Source organism: Zeugodacus cucurbitae, chromosome 3, assembly GCF_028554725.1.
Source record: "Zeugodacus cucurbitae isolate PBARC_wt_2022May chromosome 3, idZeuCucr1.2, whole genome shotgun sequence".
Taxonomy (NCBI): domain Eukaryota; kingdom Metazoa; phylum Arthropoda; class Insecta; order Diptera; family Tephritidae; genus Zeugodacus; species Zeugodacus cucurbitae.
The window spans coordinates 6,254,754-6,277,570 of NC_071668.1; the positions used below are offsets into that span (position 1 = coordinate 6,254,754).

At 34.0% G+C, this 22,817-nt stretch overlaps 4 protein-coding genes across 14 annotated transcripts in view; 2 read left to right on the top strand and 2 right to left on the bottom strand.

The window, feature by feature from the left end:
- Positions 1-937, bottom strand: part of LOC105218200 (vascular endothelial growth factor receptor 1) — a 66,655-nt gene extending 65,718 nt beyond the window's left edge. For 7 of the 11 annotated variants that reach the window (XM_054226971.1, XM_054226968.1, XM_054226970.1 and 4 more), the window contains exon 1: positions 797-936. The gene's annotated coding sequence lies outside the window, so the exon portion shown is untranslated. Of the gene's footprint in view, positions 1-796 lie in introns of all 11 variants that reach the window. The other 4 variants (XM_054226961.1, XM_054226962.1, XM_054226963.1 and 1 more) reach the window with 4 other exon arrangements.
- Positions 938-4,048: 3,111 nt separating this feature from the next.
- Positions 4,049-4,992, top strand: LOC105218199 (uncharacterized). Its single transcript, XM_011193626.3, has 4 exons — positions 4,049-4,246; positions 4,314-4,607; positions 4,679-4,786; positions 4,852-4,992. The coding sequence occupies exons 1-4, from the start codon at positions 4,181-4,183 to the stop codon at positions 4,894-4,896; spliced, it is 513 nt and encodes a 170-aa protein (XP_011191928.1). The 5' UTR covers positions 4,049-4,180; the 3' UTR covers positions 4,897-4,992.
- A 2,007-nt stretch (positions 4,993-6,999) lies between these two features.
- On the top strand, positions 7,000-12,347 carry LOC105218198 (uncharacterized). The gene is made up of 12 exons (XM_011193625.3): positions 7,000-7,664; positions 7,921-8,047; positions 8,105-8,264; positions 8,341-8,640; positions 8,743-8,904; positions 8,971-9,073; positions 9,138-9,854; positions 9,984-10,084; positions 10,159-10,248; positions 10,348-10,411; positions 10,477-10,581; positions 10,664-12,347. The coding sequence occupies exons 1-12, from the start codon at positions 7,508-7,510 to the stop codon at positions 11,269-11,271; spliced, it is 2,694 nt and encodes an 897-aa protein (XP_011191927.2). The 5' UTR covers positions 7,000-7,507; the 3' UTR covers positions 11,272-12,347.
- A 5,812-nt stretch (positions 12,348-18,159) lies between these two features.
- LOC105218228 (transcription factor 21) lies at positions 18,160-18,856 on the bottom strand. Its single transcript, XM_011193668.2, has one exon. It carries the CDS (start codon positions 18,745-18,747, stop codon positions 18,187-18,189), a length of 561 nt encoding a protein of 186 aa, XP_011191970.2. The 5' UTR covers positions 18,748-18,856; the 3' UTR covers positions 18,160-18,186.
- Positions 18,857-22,817: the final 3,961 nt, after the last annotated feature.

Genomic DNA, 22,817 nt, shown 5'->3' on the forward strand with positions numbered 1-22,817 from the left:
TTACATTGTTGTATTTGTATTAGTATTTCTACATAATTTTTGTTATTAATGCGCTCTAGAAGCATGTATTCGATGAGTGAAATATTTATTTATTGAAATTCTATAAGTACGGCAAACTACTGCTTATTATCTAACACACACGTCACTGCGAGGTATGTAGTTATATTAAAAGGCAAAACAGTTAAATAAATTGGAACAATAAAAATTACTAACACTCAAGTATGAAGGAAATTGATAGTAATCAGCAAAAGCGCTTAAATGAAAAAACAAATGTCACACATACAAACAAGCAAATATACTTATACATATATGTATGTATCTGAATGCTGACATGTAGCGTACTTAATAGCGAAACCACCTGTGGATACAATTTTATCGTATTGTAAGTATAAGCACATTTTTATTGTCATTTCCATTTGATATAGCATGATGTCTAATCATATGCATATGTTTCTTTAAGCACTCCATTATGCACATACATACACATACAGACACAAGTTCAAGTTTATTCTAATATGCAACACAAAAGTAACAAAATTATTGCAATTTTCAAAATAAGAAAGAGCACAATTGCTAATAAGTATGCATAGAATAGCCAACAAAACAACACAAACAAATTGCAGCTGTCAAATTTTGCGCCAAATCGCCAAGCACACAATTCTCCACTACTGGCGTTTTCGCAAATTTCACAAGTGCACACATAAATTATTTCACACTTTCCTGAAACCGCAATATCTTTGTATATATAATATAGTTTTTCATTAATTTTCACCGTAAAACAAATAGAAATTATTACCACTTGGTATTGACAGTTTAATAAATGCGTTAATTTTTGTATATTTCACTCTGCTATGAATTGTACCGTCGCTTTGCGCGAGTCCGCTTCCGTAATAAACACTTTGAATTCCGCTACTCAACTGTTCATCGCATTCACAACAAACTCTTTCGCAACCAAAATGCCCCCAAATCGCTCACTAACACAAACATACATACATTGCATGTGCGCGTATGTGTTTTTGAACGTTTTTTGTTATCGCCGTCGTTTAAGTTCGTGTCTCGGCTGCAAGCAATGTGCGCAAGCAACGGTTTCCATTGGTTCGTGTACTCGCTGCATGTTTGGAACGTATGCTATGTTTTTATTGCATCCGGTGCAATTTTACAAATGCAATCCGCTCACGGAAAAACATATGTGTATATGTGTATGTTGACTTCATGAAAAAAGGGATTTTTACAGTATTGTTCATATTAATAGCAGTGTCAATTGTCACATGCCTTTATTCGCAAACCTGATATATTTGCTATAGAAATTACATCCAAAATTGTGTTTTACGATTAACATAACGGTACAGAAAATGCGTATTAATTCTGGTTTGCGTAAAGAAATCGTTATTCAATTTACGAGCGCATTTAATGTTCTTCGTATTTTCTGAGCTGTTCGTAAAAACAACTGTGCTGTCCCTAACTATATATGTTATAGATAAAAAATAATACATAATTCTGGCTTAAGACGTATTAAAGTAAGGATTAAAAGAAAAAAAGTTAAATCTTAGTCCTACCCCAAAAGAACAATAAATTTCATAAAAAACTTAAAAGATATAAAGCAAATCAGCAAAGATCGACTACAAATGATTGGTGTTCCACGAAGGTAGTGCCAATTTGCTTAAAACTAAGAAAGAAACTAAACTTATTTCGCTTGAAACATTAGAAAGACGAAAGAACTGGCCGAAAAATCTTTGAATTAATGAGTTGCCACCCGAATATTAGCTCTGAGAAGGTTTGGCGTGACCTTCATCTTAATATGAGTTTAGTAACAATCAGAAGACCTTTTTGATTCGCATTTTGCCAGCCAGAAATTCACAAAAATTTAACAAACAAATTTCTATTTCCTGATAACCACATGAAATGGTCTAAGTGAAAATGAGGACTTTTATTTCATTGAAAAATGTAAAGTGATACTTTTTAGTTGAGAAAATAGCTGAGAACTTAGCTTATTGAAACTTAATACAAGTGTCTTCAACCCGCCGTTGAACAGTCTATTGGTATTACCATTTGATTTTGACTTAAGGGGTTATATACAGTAAGAATTTTCAAAAAATCGATTTTTTTTTATTTCATTTTCTTAATGTATATATATTTAAGAATACACACAGAAAATTTCATATCGTTCCGGTGAATATTTTCAAAGTTACAAGCAAATTTGAAAAGGCGTTTCAGAGTGCTTGGAAGTACAAGGTCCGAGCGGCAGCGCGTTTTTCTCAAAATGGTGTTTTCAAAGTCGGTGACCAACATTACTCGAAAACGGCTAGACCGATTAGTCTCAAATTTTAACACGACCTTCTTAAATATATTTTTTAGTAATTAATCGAAGATTTTTTATAAATAATTTAAGGCCGAAATTTCGGTGAAGAATCGATTTTTTTTTTTTTTTTGAAAAACCGCCATTTTGTCAAAAAATTTTATTTTGCTTATTCCTTCGATTAATTACTAGATTTAACATTATTTCAACGAAATCTGTTTGGTTTTTTAATTTCATATGATCCAGTTCCGAGATATAGTGGTCACCGCAAAACGTCTTTTTTGAGAGGAGCTCCTGGAGATCAGCTGTAGCTCTTTTTCAAATAAATATTTTTACTAGTACTAAGTCTTAAAATACAGTTAAAAGATACCATAATATGTGTATACATTTTTGGATCAATAAATTAAAAAGTTTTCTCAGAATAAATTCTGGAAAATTCACTTTTTTTCGACCGTCTAACTGTATATAACCCCTTAACTAAATTTGCATTTCGATCTACTGCATGTTTACCAATCACTCCCTTAACATTTAACATTTTACTTTCGCACTAAAGCATTCGATAGTCCTATCAGACAGCCCTTTAAGCGAAACAGAGAACATTCCGCAAACGAATTTAAATAGCTAAATGGGTTCAATGTGTTTGAAAGATGGGCGGATGGACTTGAAGAAGTATAGTTTTTGTGCCATACTTTATATAATATTACATAAATCAAGCCTCTTTATGACAGGCACTTATTTGATTTTCGATATTTGCTATGCAATCAATTGAAGAAACAATTCAAGTGAAATTGTAAGCCAATTTCGAGTTCTGACGGAAACTTGTTCCAGAGTTTTGTTATCGAAATCGAATTTTGAAGATTTTTGTTTTTTGAAGTTATCTTGACGAAAACTTGATCGTGGAATTTTATTGAATTCTTAAAGGATTTATTTCAACGCAAGTTGCTTGAAAGGTTTTAATTAGCTTCTTTTTTTTGAAATATGAAATGCAATTTTAAATGTATGTATGTATGTAAATAAATAATCTGGTTAGTAATTTAGCAATGATGTAATATTTAAACCAGCATTTCATTGCCATAACTAAAGTCCAAACTGATGCCTTCCAATTGAACACCCGTTAATTGCAAATGCAATTGTTTTGAACACAATTGCACCAAATTTGAATTGTTGATCCCAAACAGAATAATTACTGCGCTCAACGAAATTCTATGAGATCCCCATTTGAATATATATAGAAATGCGAATGTTTAACAGATAATTAAAAAACAGTATATATTTATGTAATCAGCATATTTTTGAAATTTTTGTAAAGTGGCACCTGTGCCAGCCATAAAAGAGAGCCTATCTCAAAAGGTCTAAAAGCAAATCTCGAAACTTTGTTAACACATTTAAACAAATGTATGTGTGTATGTATGTACCTCGTTTAGAAGCAAGTTATTCGTAACGCTCATTTAATGGTGGCTAGCGTGTGGACAATCTCAAATAATGCAACATTATCGGCAATATGGATCACTTTAAACATCGAGTTGGTTGTTTTTTAAGTAATTTGCATTTGCTAGCAACTTTATAAAAATATATATGAAAATGAATTTAAAATCTCATAAGAGAATTGGTGGACGACTGATGAATTTCACTTTGGCTGCGCCCCACCAATGTAATCATTATCAGTGTGCACAATTAAGCTGAACGATCAGCGATTGCGAACATTTAAGTGCCGAATAATTTTGAAATAATTACAAACCATTTGTTGGATGGTTAATGCTTTCCGAATTACGTCGCTACGCAACCGTATAAATATTGCTGCGCGAGCTGTATTTTTAGCTTACTAATTTTTATAATTCTACATTATTGTTCGAAAGGAGAAAGGAATACTTAAGGATTTACAACATGGCTGCAACTAATTCTTTGATTTTATTGATTTTCGCCATTGCAATTGAAGTGACTTTGGCCTGCGTAAGTTAAATTGATTTAATAACAAAGAAAAAAATTATTTATATTTTCCTTTTTGAAACTGCCACAGAACGGGTACAAGGCTAGAATTGTAAAGTTGGAAAATTGCGGTGGTTCCGATGCCGTTATTACTTTGGACGAGGCTTTTTCTGTGAAGCTTAATAAGAAGTGTGAAATTGTACCGTCTGGCTGCGTAACAAACAAAGCCTTCAGCACAGCTGTTTCGAAGTTTAAATTGCAAAAGGATGGCGTCGTATTGAAGGAGGGTAAATTCGACCTCTGCGCAGCCGCCGAACATGTTTCGAATGAAGCAAAGGATATGCTGAAGCTATTTGGTGCACCAGCTAGTTGCCCCGTGCCAGCCGTGAGTAGCCATGGAAATTTAAGGTCTAAATAAGGTATATTGATCATAATTGTAATTGTTTGAAAATTTAGGAGAAAATATGCGCAAACGATCATCGTGTAGACTTGTCCAAATACAAGGCAATGTTGAGCATGGCCAAAGGCAATATTATTCTCGATTCGGATATTACACACGACACTGTAAGATTTTTAATTAATTTTAATTTTTTAATTAACCTGTGTAATTGACTGTTTTATATTTTTAGGGTAAATCATGTTTCCACATTGAGCTGGAGATTTCAAAAAGCTAAATCAGTTACTGTAATGTAATCCAATAAGCAAATATTTTATGCTTTATTGATGTTAATTTAAATGAAATATTTTAATAAATTCAAGCAATTCATCAAATATGATTTTTTTTTATAAACTAGGGACCGATTGGAAGTGTAAAAGTAATGCTAATTTTTTTCCATTAATTTCTGCGTTTCAGTTCGTTATTTTTCTAAGGTTAGATATGTACCGAGCCAGAATGCGTGTGAGTACACAATTAAAGTTAAAAGGCACTGCAGTTGCTACACAAAAGTTTGAGGTTAAACCCTCCGTTTGCATTGCGGAAATGAAAAGTTTGATAAAAATACAAGCATTCATAAACTATTAATCTATATACGTTACATATGTACGAACGTATGTGCAAATGAATTCATCTATGCTTAATTCAAGTATTTACCTCTTTGATAAGCCTGGTACATCTGGTAATAAAATTAGCAAAAAGCAGAAGCTGAGTACGGTTCATTGATGATAGTACTAGTTGGTACTCAATCAGCGTCAATTCCTTGAATTCGTATTAATACTGCACTTTATTTATCGTAACATATAAACACATAATATGAAGAAACACATACACATTCAATCATTAATAAACTTAATAATTTGCAGAAACTAAGAATTCACATTAAAAGAGAGGTTAATGTTCAGTTGCATTGTGAAATTAGTTCAATAATAGTGAATACAAATTAAAACCAACACAAACACAATGTTACCTTGAAATTTTGGCATTATTTATAATATTTGCTAAGCTCTATTATGTTTTAATTTACTGTTAACTAATAGTGCAAATTTATAAAACTGAATATGCGAAAACGGAAGCTTCAACTGAAGCAAATGTCAAACTTCGGAACGCTTCAAAACAAGAAACTGTTATATTGTGATATAACAGTATGAAGTTAAGAGTCGGCTTCAAAATATTTGCACGATCAATTACGTAATTTTCAAAACGATTTTTTTCATTCTAATATAAATTATTGTTTATTAAAGATTATTCACAGCAAACTTAAGTGTAATTTATAATTTAACTCAAATGATATTATTAAAGTGCCAAGTCTGCTGTAACATTACTGTTATAAAATATTGCACAGAAATCGAAATACATCGCTGCTGATTTATTCTCCGGCTGTCAGAAGAATAGAAAACATGGCAGAGAACGTGTAATATAGAGAAGGTTCATGGTGTGCCGATTGTCAAAGTGGTCCTCTATTTGAATTGAATAAATTTTGCATGCAGTCATAAATAAATATCATATTAGCACATATGATTGCATATAAATGTATCAATATATAAGCAAACGGGCTAACATTCCGATATAATAGAAATGTAAATCTCTGAGCATATTTTTCATTTAATGCTCAGCAATGTTAACGTGACGCTGTTAAAATTTCTCCTTCCGAGCTGGCTGAGGTGAAACACGCTCATCGTGTTTTGTTAGATTTTGACAATTCACACGCTGGTCCGCAATTGGACCTTCTCTATATTTAACGTTCTCTGAACATGGCGCCAAAGATGACATGATACGAAACTCTTTATTCTGAGAGAGCGCTGTAAAAATCCACATTTTTTATAACATTTGACAATGATCCCGCTATGTAAAAAAATAAATTGGGCATTTTAGAAATAACTTTTGGGTATTTTAACTTTTAGATATTATTTTTAAATGCTCTGTTCCCTATTAGACCTATATCATATATATACTAACTTGAATATATTTATATACTAATTATAAATAATTAAGAAAATATAAACATGATTTTTTATAAATTCATGCAACAAAATATATTAATTTATTAACATAAAATATATAATATATTAAATATAATGATGTCACTTGATATATTAGATATCATTTGTAACAAATAATAGCAAAAATAATAGTTTCACACAGTTTAATATTATCAGTGTATTTCCCTAAAATTATATTTCGCACTGATTTTGTCATATACTTTTATCGGTATTACTTCTGGCATCCCGCCTTTTCTGTCAAAAATTCCTTCAACTCGCATTGCTACCAACTTAAAATGAGAGATCAGGGAATTCGGTTTGAGGAAAAATGAGAGTTTCGTATCATGTCATCTTTGATGGCGCTACAAATCTTACTAGTTTTGTGAATTAAGGAATATAATTTCTTGTTTTTCCCACATTTAAAGTGCAATTTATTAAAAGAAATTCCATGAAAAACACCTATAAGATTAAGGAGAATACAAAATCATTGCGAGAAATAGTGCGTGTGTTCCGTAAATAAATAAAAAATAAGCGTGAAAAGCGCGTCGTTGCGAAAGGAGGAAGGAAAAATATATACAATAGTTTGAAGTGAAGAGTGAAAGGGTGCTATTGCAAATTAAAAAAAAAAACAAGAAAAGTGTTATCGGGTCTAGTGCGCTCCTGGCACATTGCTTACTCGTTGCTGTGGCCTATGCAAAAGCAAAAATATCGACGAGAATAATGTCAACAATAACGCGAAAATAAGTAAAGTCGTATTGTGAAGTAATAGGAAAACGCGCGTAAATTGTTGCAAGAGTTTTCTTTTATTTATTTGGTGTTGCTTGAAAATTTCATATTAAATAGTTGTTGATATAAACCAATGTCCAAAAAATGAGTGCAGATACTTTCGATGAAGACTTCTTCGAGACACGCCTGGAGGCGCTTAAGGACACACAGGAGGGCATACAGCAAATGTCAGCTTGGTGTCTACAACAACGTACTCACCACAAAAAGATTGTTGCCTGCTGGTTGAATGTCTTAAAAAGAGGTTTGTTTATTTACACTTTTAAAATATTATTTGTGTGAAATATGAGTTTGGTGAAACCAAAATCTTGAAACGAGCACAGAAATTCCCAGTTTTGAACTAGATAAACAAATTGTAAGCTCATTCGCTATCCATTTGAAACAATAAAGGTGTGAGATTCTTGCAATATATTTACAATATTTTATATAGATATAAAAGCATTTTCTGCATACCGTATCAAAATCCTGGAACTGAGATATTTTTATTTCTTTCATTAAAGTACGTGTGGAACACAGACTTACGCTATTCTATCTGGCAAACGATGTCATACAAAATAGTAAACGGAAACGGTATGAGTTTGTTGAAAGTTGGGCTACTGCTTTGCAGAGAGCAACAACAATGGTCAGGTATGTATATATGAAATGCAATGTTAATAATTTTAAACAATAATATTTTTTTTGAAGAGATGAAAAAGTTAAAGGCAAAGTTCTACGCATACTCAGTATTTGGGAGCAGCGGGACATATACAGTGAGGAATATCTGAGCGATTTAAGCGGCTTATTGAATATAAATCCACCAAAGAAAGCACAATCAGTTACTGTAGAATCCTCAGATGATTATACGGTTTGTTTTTGCAAAATAAAATATACCTAATATAATTTCAAATAGAAACTCATTACCTAAATTTTTCATAAAACAGAATGGTCCACTCATAGCCAATGTACGGGAATGTGTTGAACTCTCTTTGGCGACAGACAATAGTTTTAAAAAACTACCGAAAGCTCCTAATTGTGATATCGAATTGATAAAGCAACAAATAAAGGACAAAAGCCATTCAGATGATATTGAAAAAGAAATCGAACGGTACACAACATATGCGGAAGCCTATAGTAAGCATTTACAAGCCGAAATTCGTAGCCGCAAAGCGGTGTTAAGCAATCTCGATACAGCCATCAAATTCTATGCCAATCAACGTGGAGAAGTAAAAGTGGTCGTTAGTGTAAGTGTAAATTGTGGATACAGTACTTGGTCAAAATTATATTTATTAATTATTATTATATTATATATATTTTGAATTTGGAAATGTATTTTCCCTTTTCAGGCTTATAAAAACTTTGGTAGTCGCATAAAACTTGTGAAGAAGAAACTGGATGAAATCACACCCAACTTGCCTAGCCCTATACCATCACCGGACATAAATGCGCCGTCACCGGAACCCGATGCAGATCTACAACTGCCGGATGACCAAACACCGATCTCAATTGTAATTTGAACGCATTTTCTTCTATATAATTTTCTATATTATTTAATTGTTTAAATATATTTTCAGAATTTATTCAAAAATTCAATCAATGGTTATTCGAGTTATTTAGATGGAAAATTACCCTTTGACATCAATGATTTTAAGCGAGACGACACATCAAACAAATCAAGTAAAGTATAACACACTGTATGCTAGAGCACATTTCATATTAACGTTCTCCGCAACCACTCCAGGTCATCCAATTGAGGTAATAGGTTCTCGTTCAGACGATGAGAGCTATAGCTCCAGTACGGAATATTATAAACCTGAGCCAATAACCGCTTTTTCCAGCAGCACTAACATTTCCATACCAGGCTTAAATCCTCTGCCAGTGCCTCCTGTTGAATCGGGATACACATCACTTGCGCGCTCTGCACAACAATATGGTGGTTTACTGCCGCCACCCGCGACAACACTCTTTGGTGGCAATAATGGTCTACATCACGATTACAACACGAGTTACACACCCGATAGTGGTTATCATGGAAGCGGTAGTGCGGTTGGTGCCGTTAGCAGTAATTCGATCATGGGTGGACAACCACTAATGCCACCGCCACCAATGCCAAATCTATTAGACAATGCTAGTGGTGGCAATGGTATCAGCGGTGTGTCACGTACATCTAATAACGGCAGTGAGGATTTCAATTCTACATGGAATATGAATTTGTCGTGGACCTCAGTGGACAATTCTAATTTGTCAAACTCTTCATATACGCGAGATAATAGCATAGATACACCGGTCTCACCACCACATTTCGAACGAGAAGCTAGTAGTGGTGGTGGCGCGACCATTGAGTACAGCGAGCACCACACCAGCAATGTTTTGGTATCGCAACAAGATGTTGACCATCGACGATTAGCATTCGATGTGCCGAGTGCAGATTTGGGTGTGAAATTGGGACTGAGCAAAGGTTTGTCGCATTTGTTTGGTTTTTACTTTCATTTTCGAAAATTGTATTCGAAATGATTAACATAACATCGCATAACAAACCACATTGCGATGCCGCTTCTTTATAATACAAATAAATTTTTGCTTGCAGAAAAATCCCGTCAATTGGATATAGATCACAGGAATTTGATTTCGCTCACAGGCTCGCCGGGTGGCAATGATGACAAAAAATCTTGGCTATCACAGGATCCGGTAAATATACAAGTTTTAATTGTGAAACTGGAAAACGCATAATATAACGGGTTATTTAATTATCACATTCGTAGAATTTTTTGGAAAATGCATCCGGCGACGTTGATTACCGTGCTTTGCCAGTGATGGCTTTGGATTCGGCAGATTTATCGTCTAAACATGGTGTAAGCATTTTACATTCATAATTTAATTAATAATTTTATTTAATTAATATAAATGTAAAAAATAAAATAATAATATTATTATATACGTTATAACTGCAGTTAATGGCGCCACCACCACCGAGTCTACAGAAAAAGACAAATTCTCCACAAAAAAGCAATGCCAGTAAGCTTATATTTACAACGAAATCAGTACAGCCACCCTATTTTCTACCTATTGTATAATTCCAGGTTCATCCTCAGACAAAGACGATGCTGGTAGTGCACGTTATGATCCCTCCGATATGGTTATCGATATGGATATGTCCGATGAAGATCTCGATGATATATTGAGAGGTTTGTTTTCCTTTATACTTTCCATTCTTTCCAATTTTTTTTTTTTTTTTCAATTATAATCTATATATTTTACCGCCAACAGAAGTGAATGAGCAGCAAAGCGATCAGCTTGATAGTTCACAACAATCAATTGCTAGTGGTGACGGCTTACAAATCGATCTTTCTAAAGATCATATCGACGACGAAGCAATAGGTGCGGCTGCTGGCGGAAGACCAGCGCTATTAGAAACACCGCCGGAGTATATACCGCAACCGGTCTGGAACAGCAGCCAGATGGGGCAAGCGCCCATGCCTAGCTACGAACCGCAAAATATAGGCATGAACATGGAGATGCAACAGCAGGAAATGTGGAATCAAAACAACTGGCATAACGACAACAATGGACGTGGTTGTAACAATGCTGGTGTGCCGCCACCGCCACGCCCACCCTTTCCATTACCTTTTAATAATTTCCCAATGAATTCGAACATGCGTGGTGGTCGTGGTGGCGGTGCTCCAGGCTGGGGAAATTCGCCGCAGCAAAATCAATTTCGCAACGACAGATTTCCACGGCCGCCACGTGGTGGTGGTGGACATGCCGGCAGCCCGTATTACAATCGTGGTGGCAGAGGCGGCGGCGGCGGCGGTGGTGGTGGTGGTATGCGTGGTGGATTTCGTGGTAAATTTCGCGGCAATCCAGCGTGGATTTAATTTAGATGTGACACTTTGAAATAAATATATGCGATGTATAACGATGCAAAAGCAGTTATATCGTTTATGTACATACATAACTAAAATTCTATATGAAATTTTAAAGAAAAAAAACTAAATAATCTTAGATATAACAATTTGCGTTTAATGAATAATTTTAGTGTGAACATAAATTATAGTATGCATATGAGTTCATGATTATTTGAAGTTATTAAAGTTTGTCTGGATAATTGATGTGCGGTAAAAATGCAAAATTTGGTTAAAAATTTGTTGCAGACACGTTTAACATAATAAGTGTCGGGTTTAACTTGTCCAGTCAAGCTATTTATTACTACTTAATTTTAGTAATTAAATTTGCACAACCTCATTATCATATGTATGCGTGTATGTATATATATACATTATGTACGTAATTTTAAATGCTTAAACATTTACCCCATATGAGCTTAGTGTTATGTTATTATATTACGATATTCGATATGCAAGCAGAATCTCTTTACCAGCAAATATTTGGAGAAGTTAAAAACAATTTGATGTTTTTTTTTTTCATTTTTTCATGCAGATGGTAATGCGCCATTTGTGTTTTGCTTTAATTAGCATATTCAATGTGTGACTGAGTCGAAAGCTTTACAACTTTTTCATTTCGCTGGTAAAGAAATCAATTAACTATATTATTTAGTTTATTATATAACCGTTAAACTGGTTGACCTAAGTGTGGTGAATTTCTCATTTAATTGAAGCGATATGAGTTACATAATTTACCATATGAAATTTAACGAAAGCAAATAAGCTGAAGTGTTACTCGAAATCAGAACAGTTCATCTTTAAAATGATCGAATTTCACTAAAGAAAACAAAATAAAATAAATAATAAATAGTTCTATGAACCAAACATGAGTACACATATTGCACACAACAGACACCTAGTATTTGAATCCCATTACAACCACACATTTTTTCTTTTTATAATTTCCGTTGACCTCGCCTACCCCCTCAACAATCCACAAGTACATAGAGTTAAAAATTATAAATGTTTATCAAATAAAAATTAACAATAAAGTGTTTGCATTACTTTAAGGCGTTGCATTTATTCAAAACAAAAAGCAAAAAACAAAACAACGGATAAGCTAACTGAACTGAAATGGTTGAAACTTCGTTACTCCAACACCGAACTCGTTACTGTTACTTCGTATGTATATGCATATGTAAGCGAAATTGTGGGAGTTGACAAATTGTTTGCATTTGTTAGCATTATGCTGGACTTTACAACGTTCACTACACCGCAAAACTAATTGTGGAAGATGGACGTTAAAATACCGCATATGCGATTGCTTATTTTTCAAAATAGTCAAAATTCACAGGAAAAACTACAGTTATAATTCAACAGTGTATTGAAAAGTTAACGGTATTAACTTAACTTCAAAAATTAGAAGTAGTGTGCGCTGAGTCTTGCTTTCTGCGTGGTAGAATTCTTGCAGCCTGTCAACAGCTCAATTAATATATTAATTATAATAATTTGCTTAAAAATAAAATAATCCGTATAATCATTGAAAAAAAAAACATTTTATAATTCTGATATTATTTTAAAACACCTCATCAAAAATTAATTGTTTATTTTGCGTTAAGTTTTTAATTTTTTAATCAAGAATAATATAAAGACTAATTCTTTCCAATGGACGCTTAAGTAGTTTTTCATTACTATGACATGAAAAGCATTTTGAAACAAAAACCCTATTAAAAAAGATTGTGTAATTGTATAGTATAGGACATTTATATTTTTTTAAAGAAAATTTAGCTAACGTCCGTGTAAGGAAGTTAAGTTTGCTACTATATTTTAAAGCAGCTGAGCAGTACATTTTGCTGCAAGTGAATACTAGTTTAGCAGTAGGAAATAATTTATCCCAAAAACCTTCGAAACAAATATTTTACGTTTGAAATTAATGTATGCAAGCAAAGCTTGTCAAAAACAATATTTTTTTAATTTTTTTTAATATTTTTTTTATTTAAAAATTTTATTTTTTTATTTTAAAATTTTATTTTTTTATTTTAAAATTTTATTTTTTTATTTTAAAATTTTATTTTATTTTTTACTTAAAAATTTTATTTTCTTTTTAAATTTTTTTATTTCTTACTTTAAAATTTTATTTTCTTTTTTAATTTTTTTTATTTTAAAATTTTATTTTTTAATTTTTTACTTTCAAATTTTATTTTCTTTTTTAATTTTTTTACTTTAAAATGTTATTTTATTTTTCACTTAAAAATTTTATTTTCTTTTTAAATTTTTTTATTTTTTACTTTAAAATTTTATTTTCTTTTTTAATTTTTTTTATTTTAAAATTTTATTTTTTAATTTTTTACTTTAAAATTTTATTTTCTTTTTAAATTTTTTTTTTATTTTTTACTTTCAAATTTTATTTTCTTTTTTAATTTTTTTATTTTAAAATTTTATTTTTTAATTTTTTACTTTAAAATTTTATTTTCTTTTTAAATTTTTTTATTTTAAAATCTTATTTTTTTTTTATTTTAAAATTTTATTTTATTTTTAACTTTTTTTTTATTTTTACATAGTAATTTTTACACATCTATATTCTGCTGATCTCGAGTGTCTCTCTTTTACTACAATTATAAATCGTTTAAATATTTATTAATTTCTTCAACCAGTTGAGCTAATGCCGGCGAGTAACGATTTTTAAAATATTAGTTTCAAAATTGTACTTTCTAATTTTGAGTTGTTACCCTACTACATTTAAAATTCAAATTCATTAAATTTAGTTTTTGGTTTTTTTAGAAAAAAAATGTATTAATTTTTAACAAACTATAAAAAAGCCTTAGTACGTCGAACTTGTTGACGAAACTTAAAAAAAAAAAACGAAAATTAGCAATGAAAATTTACCAAATTAAAATTACAAATTTCATAAAAAATTTGCTGGACCTAGACTGTTATATAGTTTAAATTATTACCATATATATTTTTTATTATTATTATAAACCCAAACGATTACTCTTCTCCCGTCCAACCGACACGTAAAATTTATCATTATTTATTTTAAATTTTTTCTCACTTGCCATAGACAATTTCTCAATGTGTCTGATGTAATGTCTATACCAAACGCATATTCATTTAATATTTATTAAATATAATTTTTTTACATTAAAAATTGTTAAAATTTTTTTATAAGTTGTACACATAAAATACAAGCGTAATGCATTTACATTGCATTTAATATATTTTAAATTTATTATTTATTTGAACTAAAAGTGTTTTATTAACTTTAATGAAGAAGTAATAATAAAAATATTTTATTTTTAACCGAAATCACATTTTTTAAGGATAAAATACCCGCCCAAATCAAAATCTTTGTTAAAAAACACCAAAAAATAGTGAAGAGATATCGAATATCGTAAGAAAGTATGTAATATATTTTTTTAATTATTAAATTTTTCATCCAACAGAAATTACGCACATTTTTAACTTTGTGTTAACATTTAAAACTCTAATGCTAAGTATTATAAATGTATATGTTTGTATATAGCTAAAATAACTAGCACATAGTGTGTCATAAATAATATAAGGAATGTACATATGTTAGAAATATTTAGATTTTAATTAAAAATAATTAAAATTAAAATTAATTTAGATATTAATAAGAAAAACAAAAAAACAACTTAAAAGTAAATAATAGAACTACGATGCTATTGTATGCTCTTTGATTTAAGTATTATTTACATACTCGTATTTAAGTATGTACTCGTATATGCTTTATTTTGTATGACCGAATGTACAAAAAAGAACAATTGTAATGAAAATTAACTTGAAAATAGAAAACATTGTGATATTAAAACTATGCAACAGCACATGTACTTACTATACCTTTAACTACTGTTCATATACATTTGTTGAACATAACCCTCACTTTGTATATATTTGTTGCGCTCTATTTATCTACGACAACAAAAACGCCTACATCATCATTTCAGGTTCGCTGTGGTTTAGAATCAATTTTCATATCCCTCAAGAACGCCCACGAGCGCTAAGCCAAATGCAAGTATGTACGTTTCGGCATATCTAAAATATTGGTATGTATGTAGATGTATGGCATAGCCACTTAACTAACAAGTATTGTGAGCAAAAACAAAGCTGTAGGTATGATCCCTTTCTACCCGGCCGCAAGTACTTACTAATTTGTTATATTACGCACGTCGGAAGTCGGAACTTGCTACTTATTCATCTTTTTGTGTCTTTTCATTTCTTTCCTTTTAGATTTTTACCGCTGAGTGACCTTAGATTGCGGTGATATGGATGTTATTGGGATTTCTGCCACAACGTTTACGCCCACGCACTCACTCAACCGTCATTTAGCGGTGTGGAGTTGAAAGACACTTGCTAAATCCGAAATATCCTCGTTTTATATACACACATACAACGGCTTTTTGATTTTTATCCTTGAAAATTAGTCTAACTGGAGCGCATATCTGTGTGCAGCAACATGTTTTTGGCGTAAAACAGTGGTGAGTAGTTTTTTAAGTGTATGTATGTCAAAATTGTAATGTCATTCCATATAGAATTTCTCAAAGTCGGCTAAGATTTTTGAAATATCGGTAATTTTTACATATTTACTTCTAATGTCCTAAGAGGTAATCCAAAGAACATTCATACGGTGCTCATTCCATTATATACCACACTCATTCTCCGTTGCCGAATAAGCAACCGCAGACAATTTTTAACCGATAATAGTTATCAAGCTAAATTTACACGATAAGTTGGTCTACAAAAGGATAGTCTTGAGTTAGCTTAAAACGCTAGATCAACCTTTTTAAAATGTTTGAAATATGCCGATTTTTTTAATACGTTTTTAGAAATCTTCAATGTAGGTGCCTACACCACCTTTTTGTCGATTTTAAAGCTGCTTTCGACAGCACGAAAAGTAGCTGCCTTTATGCCGCGATGTCTGAATTTGGTATCCCCGCAAAACTAATACGGCTGTGTAAGTTGACGTTGAGCAATACCAAAAGCTCCGTCATGATTGGGAAGGATCTCTCCGAGCCATTCGATACCAAACGAGGTTTCAGACAAGGTGACTCACAATCGTGCGACTTCTTTAAACTGATGCTGGAAAAAATTATAAGAGCTGCAGAGCTAAATAGAGAAGGTACAATCTTCTACAAGAGTGTACAGCTACTGGCGTACGCCGATCATATTGATATCATCGGAAGCAACAACCGCGCCGTTTGTTCTGCTTTTTCCCGCATGGATAAGGAGGCGAAGCGAATGGGTCTGGAGGTGAATGAGGACAAGACGAAATATCTCCTGTCATCAAGCAAACAGTCGGCACATTCGCGTCTTGGCTCCCACGTCACTGTTGACAGTCATAACTTCGAGGTCGTAGATAATTTCGTATACCTGGGAACCAGCATCAACAATACGAACAATGTCAGCCTCGAAATCCAGCGCAGAATAACTCTTGCCAACAGGTGCTACTATGGACTGAGTAGGCAATTGAACAGTAAAGTCCTCTCTCGACTAACCAAAATCACGCTCTACAAGTCGCTTATCATTCCCGTCCTCCTTTACGGTGCAGAAGCTTGGACGATGTCAACATCAGATGAGACGACACTAGGAGTTTTCGAGAGGAAAATTTGCGCAAGATTTATGGTCCTCAGAACATAGGCAACGGCGAATACCGCTACCGATGGAACGATGAGCTGTACGAGTTATACGACGACATTGACATAGTTCAGCGAATAAAAAGACAGCGGCTGCGCTGGCTAGGTCATGTTGTCCGAATGGACGAAAACACTCCAGCCCTGAAAGTGTTCGATGCAGTACCCGCCGGAGGAAGCCGAGGAAGGGGAAGGCCTCCACTCCGTTGGAGGGACCAGGTGGAGAGCGACCTGGTTACACTTGGGATCTGCAACTGGCACCGAACTGCGAAGGAGAGAGAGAGGTGGGGCACTATCGTCGATTCGGCTATAACCGGCTAGACGGTTGCAACGCCAATCACATATAATGTCGGTGCGTTTTTCCTCAGCCAAATGTGTAACTTTTGAGCTTTTCGATATCGACCGCCTAAATAATTCGGCAAAGTAGAGCTTCTGCTGCAGGTAGTCGATATAGATCACATCTTGTAAATTCCAAATTGGGCGTCACCTTTTCGGTCAATAAGACAGTCATTGCATTCTTGAAAGCAAATTCGCCGAGTAAAAACCACAGCTTTGACTGTTCTTTTGTCTCTGGTGTGTACCAAGAGATCCATTTTCGTCCACGGTCACGAAAGTACACGTGAGTTCCTTTGGATTGCGCTTAAAGAGCCTTAAATATTGCTGTGGACTGGTCTCAAGGTTGGGGTTACTGTCCGAAGTGCGACTCCCATCGCGTCGACAGCTTTCTCATGTCCAACATTTCTTATAATATACGATCCACGCCATCTTTTAAGATACTAGCAGTCTACGCGTTTAATTGGCGACGATACGAGATTCTGGCATCCTGCCACTCTATCCTCCGCAAATCACTGATCTTGAAAAATTTTAATTATTTTTGGTAAATAATTTAAGGAATCTGATAAATGTTTTATGTCTAAACGGTGCCATAATCAGACTAAATATGTTGAGTATATTCATAAGACAGTTGAGAGGTACGATAACTTACGACCCTCACCGAAAGTTAAAAAAAAAAACAATAATGCGTTCACTACACATTTTAAATATATCGCAGATTCCACGGAATAAAATAAAGTAAAATAATAGACAAATGTTTCCCAATAAATTATTTTTAATTGCGGTTTTATATGAAAATTCGTCTGAAGAAAATTTTCCAATTCAAAAACAAATAACATACTAACTTAACTAATATCTTAATATAATTTAATTTAAGTAAATGATAGTAGCTAAAATAAGTTATCTTAAACAACAAAAAAATTTAATAATCGCGCGTCAGCAACTTAACCAAATCACCAATATAGGCTTGTGCCATTTGCAGTGTTTCGTACTTCGAGAGTCGACGATCATTTCCCAACGATGGTACAACATCTCGCAGTTTATCGAAAGCATCATTCAAACTATTCATGCGTCGGCGTTCACGTGCATTGGCGGCTAGGCGACGTTTCTTTACAATATCCTGTGGACCACAATCGGTAGACCGCGTTGAAAAGCCGGAAAGTGTATTGAAACGATGCTGAGTGGACGGCGCAGGCTTTAGGGCACCAATTCGATGCGTCGATTTATAATGAGCTTTCATATGTTTCGAACTTTCGACGGTTGCAGCTGTGCAGGAATCATTGGTGTAAAACTGTGGACTGGATAGTGAAGACCAGCGTTTAGGATCGGCGCTGAGGCAAGTAACTTGGCGTGTGTTCTCAACTGTATAACCAAAATCGAAGTTATTCACAAAACTCTCATCGGCTTGAAAACCAACAATTTCCGGTTGACTTTCCAACGATGTCGAAGATGTTGATGGACTGTTGCTGCTACTGAATTCCATACTGTACAAAGCGGTAAGCTCTTCGAAATTATCACTAAGTATTTTTGAGTAGTTATCACTTTCCTCCAATTCACTCGATTGCAATCGGCGCAATGAGGAGTAAAACGAAAGATCGTTGTCACAATATTCTCCAGCTAGCATTTTTGAACTTGAATTTAGCGCACTAGTGCTCCACTTCAGCTTCAGATTGGAACTGTGTGATGCACAGCAGTTGTGCGTGTATTTATATAAGCCAGCCTTGAGGATACCACAAGTATAAGGATGCGTCAAACAGCAATCATCTGATTGGCTGACACTCAAACTCTTCTCACATACCTGTCCTCACCTGATCACGCAAGACTGCTACGCATGCCTACTTCTGATTCGTTGCTTGCTTCTTGACCTTTTCCTTTTATCTCTCTCGATTGCCGTGCACCTCAACGAGCGTTTCTTCTACACACGTTCTTTGATCATGAAATTGTTGTTGCAGCTACTGGCCCAAATTGGCTTGCGGTCAAAACGTTTAATTATTTCAATGCAACCAAAGAAATTTTTTTACACGTATGCTATTATTGTTGTAATGGGGTCTTCGCAAATCCATTGTATGACTCCTTTGTAATCCCAATATATGCAAGTATGTACAATTTGTGATAGGCCTTTAAGTGCTACCGCTTCGCAATTGTGTCGATCATTTCGATTTCTTTGCCACTAGGTAATTTGCGGCCGACGAAAGTATATATTTACATATATATTTATCTGTATATCAATACACATCCAACCATGTAAATTTCGAATAGGACCTCAAACTTTCAATTTCTTTTGAATTTTTGTGGCTTTTGTGTTTGCAAATTATAGTGTCAAAATCGTATTATGTGTAGCATTTTAAATGTCAAACATTTGCTTTGTCCCATATATATTATACTTCGCATGCGCAAAGGTTTATACGAACATGGTATATATTTATATATATATGTATATGAGAGTAACCGGCAAGGTCAACGGGTCAATCCGTCTGCAAAAAAATAAAATAGCTATGCTTATCCTTCAACATCAATTCAAAGTTCAGCACTTTGTTTCAGACATGAATATATCGCTCATTTACTTGAATAGTGTCATAACTCAAAAAACACGATTTTTGAGTTGAGTATGCAGAAATGTGCGCAATTTCATCGTCCATATTGTATAAAAAATTCATTTCAATGCGTAGGAAAATAAACCGTGATATAAGAATGTGCCGTTCTTAAACTTGTTATGTTGCATTGGTTTTTAACCACAATAACGACATTTCTCAGTTGTGCCAGAATTATTTTCAGCAAAAACGACACATTTGACTTATGGCGGCGAAATTGATTTATATTTTTCACAAATAACGACATAATTAATTCAAAATGGGTCACATTTATATCCAAGAAAAAGCATTAGTACACTCTATTTGGTCCATTTATGCTCAACATTCTATTTAATATATTACAGGCCACTAGATTTGTCGATAAACTGATGGCATTTTTTTTTTTATATTTGCTAAATATGAGACAATTGGAAACTTTAAATCGCTCTCCTGAAAAATCGACTTTTTTGAGTTGTGACACTATTCAAGTAAATGAGCGATATATATGCGTCTACTATCCGTTTTGACCGCAACACCTTACAATCTTAAAAACGACTGTCCTTCTTCTTAAATTACAGTATATTCCGATTATATTCTTTCTTGACACTATTTTGGTTATGTCCATTTAGTTTCGCTACGTAATCTCATGTATGAACGTCTTCCGGAGGGCCCAAAAACCCTTATAATGGGTGTATTGGAGCTAGATATTGGAATGGATTAGTTTCATTTACCATTGACAATTAACTAAAGTATATACAAGTAATACAAACACATCACTAATATAATAGCTATATCTTGACGAAATACTGAACTAGTTTTATCAAATTTTAGTACCTGATCACATTATTATCAGAAATATATTGTCACGCATATTTACTGATATTATTGGTATAAAGTCTGCCATAGGTAGGGATGGCCTCATTTCCGCTATATGGGAGCTAGAAAATTTATACTTGCCATCGATGACGGCACTATCGGTTCAGTCATTGTTTAGTAGGATTTTTATCATATGTATGTTGCACCAGGGTTAGTATATCGGCCAATTTTTGAACCGATTCACATGCAAGACAAGAGGAGGAGAAGATGAAAGAAATTTATAATAACTAGATGTGTCCTAAAAATTAAAAGTAGTTATTAGAAGTATCGCTCCATTCTTCCGCCTATTTATCAATTTTATCTTATGTTGAAAACAATACGGATATTTAGTATTTTTTCAAAGATATCTATTTTAAAATAGGTAGTCATTAAAAGAAACCCGAGAAAGGTATAAGACGATTTTATATGGACGAGTATAATTTGAAGACGGAGATCACGAAATCAACTTGTCAATGTGCTGATTATTTTCAGTACGCGTCTTTACAAAAAATCTTGATGGCCTATCCATTAAGTGTTGGAGTGGGGATAAGCACGGTCAAGCAACTAGTTAATACAATCAAAAATACTTTAAATATTATAAATGTTTTTAAAGCATAGAATTTGGTCAATTTAGAGCTTTTGCAACATAATTGGTGTGTTCAAAAAATAATGGGAATTATATAAAATTTTACGGGTTTCGAGCGTACAATTGTCAGAGACCCTGAAACTCACAGTTCGTTGCTTTGTTCGGGAATTCTTGACCAAAAACAATACTCTAACGATGCCCCAGCCTCCATATTCGCCTGGTATAGCTTCCTGTGTTTTTTTCTGTTTCCATAAATAAAGAGAACCCTAAAGAAAGAGCCAAATGCTAATATTAAAAAATATCCCGTTATTTTTTTAACATAACTCGTAGTACTGTCTAATCTCTTATTTAATTTGCTATCGAACCAGCAGATAGGAGATATTTATGAAGCAACTTCTCTTCTTGACTGGTGTAGACACCGCTTACGCGGTTATAGCCGAGTCCAAAACAGCGCGCCACGTATCCCTCCTTCTGGCAGTTTGGCGCCAATTGGTTATACCAAGCGAAGCCAGGTCCCTCTCCACCTGGTCCTTCCATCGTGGAGGAGGTGGAGGTCTCCCTCTTCCTCGGCTTCCACCAGCGGGTACTGCATAAAATACTTTCAGAGCTGGAGCACTTTCATCCATTCGAACAACATGACCTAGCCAGCGTAGCCGCTGTTTTTTTATTCGCTGGACTATGTCTATGTCGTCGAATAACACATACAGCTCATCGTTCCATCGTCTGCGGTATTCGCCGTTGCCAATGTTTAAGGGACCATAAATCTTGCGCAAAATTTTCCTCTCGAAAACTCCTAGTGTCGTCTCATCTGATGTTGACATCGTCTAAGATTCTGCACCGTAAAGCAGGACGGGAATGATAAGCGACTTGTAGAGCGTGATTTTGGTTAGTCGAGAGAGGACTTTACTGTTCAATTGCCTACTCAGTCCAAAGTAGCACCTGTTGGCAAGAGTTATTCTGCGCTGGATTTCGAGGCTGACATTGTTCGTGTTGTTGATGCTGGTTCCCAGGTATACGAAATTATCTACGACCTCGAAGTTATGACTGTCAACAGTGACGTGGGAGCCAAGACGCGAATGTGCCGACTGTTTGCTTGATGACAGGAGATATTTCGTCTTGTCCTCATTCACCTCCAGACCCATTCGCTTCGCCTCCTTATCCATGCGGGAAAAAGCAGAACAAACGGCGCGGTTGTTGCTTCCGATGATATCAATATGATCCGCGTACGCCAGTAGCTGTACACTCTTATAGAAGATTGTACCTTCTCTATTTAGCTCTGCAGCTCGTATTATTTTCTCCAGCATCAGGTTAAAGAAATCACACGAGAGTGAGTCACCTTGTCTGAAACCTCGTCTGGTATCGAACGGCTCAGAGAGGTCCTTCCCGATCCTGACTGAGCTTTTGGTGTTGCTCAACGTCCATTTGGAGGCGAGCTAAAGTGAGAAGGCGAAAACCGCTTATGCGGTTGTGCGTAGGGTTTGGGACCCACCACATAAAAACACCCCTCCAATGAAAAGAAGCAACTATATAGACAAATATCTA

Excerpts from the sequence above, each read along its gene's own strand:
- LOC105218228 (XM_011193668.2), bottom strand. The coding sequence starts at position 18,747 with ATGGAATTCAGTAGCAGCAACAGTCCATCAACATCTTCGACATCGTTG.
- LOC105218199 (XM_011193626.3), top strand. The coding sequence starts at position 4,181 with ATGGCTGCAACTAATTCTTTGATTTTATTGATTTTCGCCATTGCAATT. Across the intron at positions 4,608-4,678 it reads CTAGTTGCCCCGTGCCAGCC|GAGAAAATATGCGCAAACGA; the intron begins GTGAGTAGCCAT and ends TTGAAAATTTAG. Across the intron at positions 4,787-4,851 it reads CGGATATTACACACGACACT|GGTAAATCATGTTTCCACAT; the intron begins GTAAGATTTTTA and ends TTATATTTTTAG.
- LOC105218198 (XM_011193625.3), top strand. The coding sequence starts at position 7,508 with ATGAGTGCAGATACTTTCGATGAAGACTTCTTCGAGACACGCCTGGAG. Across the intron at positions 8,641-8,742 it reads AAGTAAAAGTGGTCGTTAGT|GCTTATAAAAACTTTGGTAG; the intron begins GTAAGTGTAAAT and ends TTCCCTTTTCAG. Across the intron at positions 10,412-10,476 it reads TCCACAAAAAAGCAATGCCA|GTTCATCCTCAGACAAAGAC; the intron begins GTAAGCTTATAT and ends GTATAATTCCAG.